Source organism: Mya arenaria, chromosome 8, assembly GCF_026914265.1.
Source record: "Mya arenaria isolate MELC-2E11 chromosome 8, ASM2691426v1".
Lineage (NCBI taxonomy): Eukaryota > Metazoa > Mollusca > Bivalvia > Myida > Myidae > Mya > Mya arenaria.
The window spans coordinates 27,030,773-27,041,088 of NC_069129.1; the positions used below are offsets into that span (position 1 = coordinate 27,030,773).

The 10,316-nt window shown below is 34.9% G+C and overlaps 1 protein-coding gene across 1 annotated transcript; it reads right to left on the reverse strand.

Moving 5' to 3' along the window:
• Window positions 1–1,238: 1,238 nt before the first annotated feature.
• On the reverse strand, window positions 1,239–10,316 carry LOC128243503 (procathepsin L-like). Its single transcript, XM_052961302.1, has 10 exons — window positions 10,222–10,316; window positions 9,860–9,915; window positions 9,175–9,243; window positions 8,526–8,631; window positions 6,845–6,991; window positions 5,622–5,742; window positions 5,269–5,381; window positions 3,689–3,833; window positions 1,944–2,073; window positions 1,239–1,436 (listed from the first exon to the last, which is right to left on the reverse strand). The coding sequence occupies exons 1-10, from the start codon at window positions 10,240–10,242 to the stop codon at window positions 1,337–1,339; spliced, it is 1,008 nt and encodes a 335-aa protein (XP_052817262.1). The 5' UTR covers window positions 10,243–10,316; the 3' UTR covers window positions 1,239–1,336.

Consider the following 10,316-nt stretch of genomic DNA (forward strand, 5'->3'; position numbering starts at 1 on the left):
GCTGCCGGTAATGTCCAGATAATGTGAACGGCATATTGGGTTGGTACCGGTTGCTGCTTACTTTGTATAAATCTGAATATTTTTGGTAATAGTAGTGTAAAGGGTTTGTTTTTTTATAAGAATGGCAATCTCCTTATATTACTATCATTATTCAATTTTGATCATAATTGAATGAACCTGTTAGCTTGACAGGATGCAAACTTGTATCAGTCCAATTTACTCTTTAACAGTAATTAACACCATGTTACCCTCCAGCACTGACCTCTCTTACAGCTGTATAACAGGTTGAGAAAGCAGGTGGGCTTGATCTGTTTTCATATTATTCCTAATAGGCATGTTCATAATATGTGAAGGAAACAGTTTATTCATCAATAAGCTGTGTCTAAAATGGTGTAAAAATGTTAATTAAAAAAAAAAGAGTTATACTTATGAATTAAGATTGTTACACCATTTTAGGTACTGCTAGCTTACTGATAAATAAACTGTTTCCTTCATGAAATCGTGTTTTGAATACTGCTAGTACGGCTACGTGTACGTGTGGGGAATGGTTAGTATATGTTGTGGTGGGATGTAAGTTTATTTATACACTCGGGGAGTGTTCAGATAAGATTGTTAGTCATATAAGTGTTTTTGGAGCAAAGTGCACAGACAGAATGTTACCTGTCTTTAGCGTGCACCAGTGTATCGCATGGCCATACGGGACCCCCCCCCCCCCCCCCCCCCATTTAACGTCACTCTTTTAAGACCATTAGTATTTTAAATTTAGTGTCGCGTCGGTGAGTTGATCCTGCGAACTTTACCACTTGACCACGGATGCTGCACTGGTATATAATATAGAACATGTTATAATCCAAGAACAATCGGAAACATCGGATGTATGCGTACATTAGAAAAAGTAGTTCGTAAAGTTAATAAGAATACAATTTATTAAATGAAGTGTTTTGACGTTTTACTTTTTTTACTTAATTTAAATTGATTCCCAGTTAAGTGTTAAATTGTATATATACAATATCAGATTACTAAGAGTAAAGTCCTAAGGCTTTACTGCTAACTACGCGATCTACTTGCAAATTTGAGTATCTTAATGTAAAGAATTCTGACATTGTAAACCGACCATATATACATCCGAGGTAGTTTTCGAAGGAAAATTACGGGGGTGCTCCGATTGAACTCAGTTACTCTCTGAAATGGCCATAGAATAATAAAAAAATAATGACAACTGTAATTTAAACCAGAAGTCAAATTTCAAGTTTATTCATTTATTGCATATAACTATGAACATAACAACTATAGCAATGCGCAAAAATAACACCAAAGTTACAGGACGGAAACAGAGTTACACCGTAGGGTAGCTGGCTGTTGAGGCTACACCACACTGATTGTTCTTGTTTCTGACTATTTTCACGTAACCGTGATCACCCCACTGCGTACCCCAACTGGAAAATAAACACACACCAGTACAATACAACATCCGCTTGAGGGGGGAGGCTTTAAGTGTGTTTTAAAATGACCTTACAGTGTAAATTAATTCAAATATTCAGCATAATATAAGTTTTCAGTTCCCTCTTATGACATAATCGTTTTGCAGAACAGAACAGAACAGAACAGGTATATGTTCGCTTTGATGAATGTTTGGCTTCGGAAACATTTATCAAATTTTATACCCAAACATCCTATGCCGTTTTTGAGTTGTAATCTGGCGCGTTGCTAGGGCCAATTTGGGATTACGAAGACCGATGCCTTGAGGTATATTAACACCTTCATCCCCTACCCCCTTTGTTTTTTTTATTTCAAATTCGGAATTTTTGGTATGACAAAAACTGCATAAAGTCAGATACGTGTCTGGTTTTACTTTTTTGTCGATGTGTTTGTCAATTATGAAGAAAAAAATGTTAGAAAGCAATCATGCACTTAACAAAAACACACACAGTTCCATATATAACCTGTTTTTGCAGTTGTAATACTGTATCCCGTCTTTGGTAGTGCCATACCCGACTACCAACAGGCTGTGATTTATACTGTCAGGGCTACACTTAGGGTCATCATACACGCCTTTCTTGTAATACGAGAAACCTGAAAATCAGTGTACATTTATATAAATCGAACTCGATAGTAATCAAGCCACCTCGATAGTTTACATATACATATGTAATATGATTGGTTCATTGTACATGTTGGGCTCACAAACGGACAGAGCCCAAACAAACGCACAGGGCCCCACACATGGCTGGACAGGTTTCCATAGACGGGCTGTTGTCACAAATGACTAGTTATGACCAGTGCTGGACATATTCCGACAAAAGAGCTGGTTTCAAAATAATTTAATTCCCACAAATGGGCATATTCGGAACCCACAAGTTATATATACACATATTTACAAAGGATAGCAATTCCAAATCCACAAAGAATTGCAAAAAAGATGCATTAACCAATGTCAAAACCTTTTGAACCAGAACCCATCAGCAGTTTGACACGAACAATGGTGTCGAAATAAGGACTTACAAAGAATTCGCAATTTATTTAATATTCATTCCATTAATTGGTAGAAACGTTTTAACCTTCTTATCTTTGAGATCGCAAGACGAATCAAGTTAGGCCTGTTATTCACTAGTATAAATGTCATTTTTTCGTGAGTTGGGAGAGATTCGCTGTTTTTAGACTTATGAAGGAAACAGTGTTTAATTGGACAGGAAGGTGCTGAAAACACAGTATTTTTACTTTATGATGCGATAGCATATCACAGTAAATCTTTTAGCACTCACCAATCATTTATTATTTTTCATTTTCAGCTATTCAGGTGACTCGCTTTTGGTTTGTAAAATGCACGTTTTTTTAATTACGAAATAGAGTGTGGCAAATCAAAAGAAGTGTTAAAACAAAAACAAACAATACAAAAAGCTGGAACCCTTCAGCAAATGTTGATATTTGCTCAAATATCGTCGTTGAAGACCACAATTTTCATTAGCGTTTATAACGCGATTGAAAATTAATTACGGCTGTGGTGTTGTGTGGTTCGTTGATTGAAATTATCACGTGATGTTACCAATGTATATTTAAAAGGTCAACATATCCACTACTTTTGTTGAAGTCCCGGTGGCCATGCGGACTAGATGGAGTTTATATATTAAGTGGTTCAAGGTTTATTACTCAAAGTTCATGTTTATTATACATATGTATGTACTGATTTTGATTAGGGTGGGACTTATGCCATCAACCCTTATTGCCTTATTTACGTCAATGTGGTCAATGATTTTCTTATCTACATAATTATATTAATATATAAACTTAAAATATGTAGACATGAGTATATTTTGATTATTATTTGAAAGAAACATTTGACTCTGGCCATTTTAATGTTTCTAAATCGTCCGTTAACCAACAGGGCATATTTTCAGATTTCGCTCTTTATTAAACGCAGTGTACTTCAAGTCATGGATAGATTTCCATTGCTGTTATTTGCGAACAAGCACGTTCTGATGAGTATTCATTTAAATTAACATACATGTATTTGTATTGTCAGTTTTTTATTGATGTACAAGTGCTCACTTGGTGAACTATAATACGATCTTACAATGAAACAAACAATTATCCTTTATAAGTTTTACGCCTGTTTAAAAAAAAAAAAACGCGCGTTTATTTTGTTCCGGGTATGACGTTATCAGGATGCATTATCATGATCGGACCCTACCTTCATGACTGGCGTCGATGGCTACTGATATGGGGCCGATCTCAGCCAGCGCCTGCTGCAGTGCCGTCTCGTTACCCTTCGGCAGGTCCACATATCCCGTACATGTCGCCCCGCGGTTAGCTACCGTGTATTGACACATCTGTATCTGTTAAATATAACACGATATATGTGCAGGATAACATTATGTATTCAATATATTGTTTGTTTGTTTTTTTTCTACTGTTTAAACAGGATGGGGAAACACATGACATTAAAGGGGTTCTCACATGGATCACCACGGGTCACACTCGATGTACCCAAACAAGTAAGTGACGTTAATTTCTGGATAACATTTTTGCTGGAAAGATATGAAAATTGTAATTAGCCTTTAAAATACATTACGGACACCATCTTCAAAAATATTCATGACTTACATGCATTTAATTGTTTTATCAATTGGAGCGGTCAATAAAACCGTACACTGTGCCAATAATACCGTGTAAGGTTTCAACTTGTAAATTCTACAAGCGAACCTCTTTAGTCAAGGTCTCAAGAAGTAACCCTGTTTGGTGACACACGGTAAGGGTCCAAACGGTACTGAATGAGAGACCGTAAAAACACCACACGCAGACCACGCATGCTTATATATAGTAATATTAGAACGGTTATGCACCAGTTAATTGTGACCACGGCCCCCAGGTCCGAGGAATAGCGGGGACTTTGACTTTCGATCCAGCCAACCCCGGTTAAAATCTCCGCCCCGCGGGGACGAACATATGGGAAAATCCCCGCCAAATGTCCCCGCACCCCAGGGACCCAAGGTAAGGCCCATTCCCCTCTATATTTAAAGCGAAGGCAAAACCACCGCATTTACCCGGCACTGCGGGGCCAACTGAAAGGTAAAAACACGGCTCATTTCTCCGGCTATCCCCGGTATACCCCCGAACCTGTGGGGGGGGCGTGATTTCAATTGACTGGTGCCTTAGTCAGGTCACTGGAACACGAGTTTTCGGGTCCCAATTTCTCGAGACTTCTTAAGCTTAACAGGCTTAAGTAGCTTATTTTAATTAGCCAAATTACATACTTAAACTGGATTATGATATATGAAAAATGGTTAATTGTGATTATCATAAAGAGAATTCCTATCTTAAGTATAAAAACACTTTGAGCTTGATTAATCCTGCTATAAGGGACTTTTGAGAAATTGGGGCCGGTAACTAGTTTGTGCACAAAACTTCTTACTTGTCCCAACATTCATCAAAACATACAAAATAAAATATCTCCATATATATGCAAAAAGCTACAGAAACATGCTCAGTAGCAAAAAATTTAAACATAAACCCGGTTTAGTGGCAATGGGCAAACGCCAAAGACATAGAACACAAAATCACAAACAAGAAACATAGAAGAGCACAAAACTCTACAAACAGCACAGTGCATAAATATCATATATATATATATAAATAATTGGTAATTTACATCTATAAGCCAGCGACAGCTTGAAAAAGAAGAAGAAGAAAGTTAAATAAATACCATTCACAATAAACTACTCGGGCTATCTAAAATGATCGTGTATAGAACAGAAGGATCAGCAAGTTTACCCCGGGGTTTGTCTGGTTGTACGGGTAGGACTGCTCTGTGTCAATCCCGCCTTTTGACTTGACGTCCTCAAACGCTCGGTCCATAAGCCCGCCTTCACACCCCTGGTTTCCTCCTGCAAAGTTAATGTTGCCTGTAAATGGTGTTGATTTAATTGTTTGATATAGGGGATCTACGTTTATTATACGGTTAGAATTAAAGGTCGTCTTTATCACCAGATATACGTAATTGCTTTTATTAAATCAAAAATTAATTATTGTTTGTTCGAAGATGTTGTGCAACTAAATGTCATTGGATACAACTGTTTCGGCCATTTTGCATTTAACCGCGTGACTAGGTAACCTCGTTCTGAAACCTTTTTTGGTGCAATCCATCAGGTCCTGCTCGGACAAGTCCACCAGTATGCCAGTTTTCTTCTTGTGTTGACCCTCTAGAGCACCTGTCGCTGTGAATGCCCAACAACTGCCACACTGACCCTGACATGACAACAATACAACTCTTTACTCTTCTTATGTTTGAAGGCAAACGGCGACCCACTGGCCCAAACATGTATCGTAAAACATGTAACGAACTGGTACGGTCACATTGATGATGTTTTTAGCAAACGGCGACCCACTGGCCCAAACATGTATCGTAAAACATGTAACGAACTGGTACGGTCACATTGATGATGTTTTTATTATGATACCATTGATCTAACTCTAAAAGGAACTAAATTGGGCCGATCGTTGAGACTTTTGTTAAAGTTAACAATGTGATAAATGATATTGTTGTTAACTTTCAAATAAGAACTTATAATATGTTCATGATTTTAATACAAATGCAGTTGAAAGGGTTGTCCAAATTGTGTTAGAAATACTTTATATCATATGTGTATACATTGAATTTCCAGGACAAATCTTAAAGTTAATATCTATCACGTTGATCACTTTGTTAACTTTAACAAAGTACTAACCATTCAACCAGTATTAAACATGAACATGAGTCCAAAATTATCTACAAGGACACTTCAAGACTGGATAACAAAACTACACCATCAATGCCACCATTCAATAAGTAAGAGTAATTGTTTTTGCTTATGTAAGCGCAGGTTTTGTCACATCGTGTGAGAACTGGGACTTCTAGCCAGTTTATGAGTACTCAAACACACAGCGCAAATAGATACCATTTCCTCGGGTGTCCTCGGCACAAAGATTATTCATACCGTAGAACTCCATTAAATAATGAGTTTCCAGTCTATTAATAATGTATTAGTCCGTTAAATACTATGTTTTAGTTGTAAAGTCTGTAGAGAAATCGGAATAACATAGCGTGAGTTCCGATGATAAGATATAGCCTGAATAAAGACAAAATTTTCTCAACATCATCAATGCAGAAGAAGAAGTCGTGTCCTCCAACATACTTTACTAAAATAAGTTAAGGTAAATTTGAGTGTGTTTGATTGCTTATCTCTGACCAATGTAAATATATGTTTATCTGTATATTATTACTAGTATTGAACATCAGCTAGTTCAAGAACATAAATTCACACGGCATTTACGTGCTTGTCAATGATATATCCCTCGACTTGGAACTTACTTGGTTTCCAACTTCAGTAACATAACCCTTGGCTTTCCAATCCACTGCAGCAGGTAGCTCGCTTAGACTGCTTTGGTAAAGGGTGTTACGGACGTGATCAGGATCCGACTTGAAGCCAAACATGTTTGCTCGATACTCCTCGTAAGTCTGTAGAATATGTAAAATCATTGTCTAGTGAAAGCAATTTTCCTCATCCATGATATGCGGATATAATTTTATCTTATATAAGAGGGACTATATGGACAACACGCATCTATAATGTTATCTTATATTAGAGGGACTATATGGACAACACGCATCTGATATGTTATCTTATATTAGAGGGACTCTATGGGCAACACGCATCTATAATGTTATCTTATGTAAGAGGGACTACTAGTATATGGATAACACGCATCTATAATGTTATCTTATATTAGAGGGACTATATGGACAACACGTATCTGTTATGTTATCTTATATTAGAGGGACTATATGTACAACACGCATATATAATGTTATCTTATGTAAGAGGGATCCTATGGACAATATATATATATGCTATAATGTTATCTTATGTAAGAGGGACTATATGACAGCACGCATCTCTTATGTTATCTTATATATATGCACTATACCTTGCGTTCTTCAGAAAACAAGGATCTTTTTGTTGTAAAACCTAGAACAAACTATATCAAAAATACATTTGCCTATAAAGCAATGAAAATTTGGAATAATCTTCCTACATACATAAAATGTCAAGATAAGCTACCAGCCTTTAAACATGCATTAAAAGGCTACTTATTGGCAAAATAATTTTATCACATGAACAAAAAATCTTGACACTTTATTTAAATCACATTATAATAAATAGTTCATTGTTTACATGAATTGTGTTAATGTACGTATATGACATTCTTGCAACAACTTGTAATGGATACTACCAAATATGTAAATATATTGATTGAATGTGGTTTTACTGAATATATCTACATTATTTACAGTATGAAATTATTGTAATTTATAATCATCATATTAAACTGAGTTGTGTTTGTCGAAGAAATGTATGATAGTGATAGTGTGATTGTATGTTTTGTATGTTGCTTAATATGTATAGTACATGCGTTTTTGTAATACTTTTTGTGTGAAGGCCATGCTGGAAATAAGTCGTATGTCTGTAATGATTGTACACTTAGTATGTTACCTTCGTTAAATAAAGTTGTTATTATTATTATTATTATTATTATTATTATTATTATTATTATTATTATATTAGAGGGACTATATGGACAACACGCATATATAATGTTATCTTATGTAAGAGGGATCCTATGGACAATATATATATATGCTATAATGTTATCTTATGTAAGAGCGACTATATGACAGCACGCATCTATAATATTATCTTATATTAGAATGAATACAAGAAAGACACTATATTTCTTTATTTGTTATCGTATTTAAGGACTACATGGACAGTATACGCCTATATAAACCCTGTTGTCATAATATTATATAAGTAGGACTACCCGAACAGCACGCATCCATACTGCAATATTATATCAGTAGGACTACACAACCGACACACGTCTATACAGTTATTTTATATAGAAACAACACACCGTTATACTATTTGCACATATAACTTAGGACTAACACCGTCAGTGTCCAGGTATGCCCTAGTTAAACAAAACCGTACCATATCAGCAAACTGGTTGACAGCCATCGTGTAGGAATGTAATCCCAGTGTAGCATCGGCGTTGTGCCTCTCTACCTGTGAGACCGTCTCTTGCCATATTGAAAACCTTTTTTTTGTTTTGGAATAGATACGAAATACTTATAGATATAATTCAATATTTCTAGCATTTACTAAACTGAAATGCCATATGGCCATTTAGAATAAAAAAAATGAGGAAATTAAAAAAAGTTTAATAGTTAATAGCAACATTTAGGATAAGTAACAGTGTTTATTTCGGGCCTTTTTTGGTAAAAAAACTTCCTTGAAAAATCTCTCTTTTATGAGGAGCATTGATTGACCTCTTAACATTTAGAAATTGGTGAAATATAATTATATTTATGAGTATGTCCAAAGTTTTTTGTTGAATAAATAATTTGAAAACAAGTTGAACATTATGTGAATCATGAAGTTATTATTCCCCTTTCCGCCAAAACGACGCTATTTTTTCTATGAAAGGACCCCGCCACCATTCCCTTAAAGATGGAAAAAAACACACTAAGTTACGCTTTCTTGTTGCTTATGAAAGACATTTTTAACGGTTGCTGACAAGGACATAAAACAACATAAATTTAGTGATTTTTAATCAATTTACTTTTCAAAAGAAAGTTACCTCTTATTGAACTCCTCTGCAGTCGTGTATGATTTCCCATACGTTTTTAAATACTCCAAAAATGAATCGCTGTAAAATAGAACAATCACTTTATATGGGACACAATTAGTTATTTCAATGTGACAGGTTTAAAAATGAAAATAGTTAAATAAATATAATGGAAAAAAGAGAATGAACAAACTAAAAATGAATATTGCGCACGGCGGCAGGATTTCAACAAATGCAGACAAATACTGCGGCTTTAAACACTACATGCAAACTCAGTTGCATTCATAAACCAATGAAACACTTCTTGTATTGTAAAGTTGGTTGTTCTTAATACTTCTATAAACATTGGAGAATAAATGCAGTTATTTTAAAAAATATAATGATAAAAAGAAAACTTTAAAAGATATTGCGCCGTTCTCATGATTCGAATTTGTTTGCTGGCTAAAATTGATACTTAGGCTTTAAATCTTTTAGAAAGCTTTTAACATAAACGACCCCCAAATGTTCATTTAGTCGTTGCGTAAATTGATTTTATCTAGTAGGTCGCCAAAACACGAATATTGTTATTATTTAAGATTGGCATTGTTAACAAAATAGTATAGCAGAGCATTTACATTCTTTCGGTAAGACGTACAGCAAAATGATTCTGCAACAAATAAAACTAAATAAAAATAAAGGAAACATAAATGAAACGTACCTATCGGCATTGACACTGGTTACCAAGACGGGCAGAAGTAAACACCAAACCAAACTCTGAAATGGAAAACACCGAATAAGTTTTACTTTTCAGCTTTAAAATACACGGTTACAACCCTTGTTATCAGTTATTTATATTGTCCATAAATGCATTATTTATTATGCAGTTAAAGATTTATCACTCAGAATTTGTTTTATACATGTATATGTATTGATTTGAATAAGAGTGATTTAATTCCGTGAAGTTAACATTTTATTCTATTTGCGTAATTAATATTTAAAAAATAATACACTTACTGTCACTTGATGTCGGTGACAGTCTATTAAACAAGAAAATTCCTACAATCACCAATAAAAACATACCTTCAATAATAATAACAACATTTTATCCAAAGTCCTTATTAAGTTGCAGTTACTCTTACTAGTTTAAAAGTATATTAACAGTGTTACGATATTAA

Coding starts and splice junctions, on each gene's coding strand:
- LOC128243503 (XM_052961302.1), bottom strand. CDS start 10,242: ATGTTGTTATTATTATTGAAG. Junction 9,916..10,221: donor TGTTGTTATTATTATTGAAG/GTATGTTTTTAT, acceptor TTTCCATTTCAG/AGTTTGGTTTGGTGTTTACT. Junction 6,992..8,525: donor TCAACCAGTTTGCTGATATG/GTACGGTTTTGT, acceptor CATATTCTACAG/ACTTACGAGGAGTATCGAGC.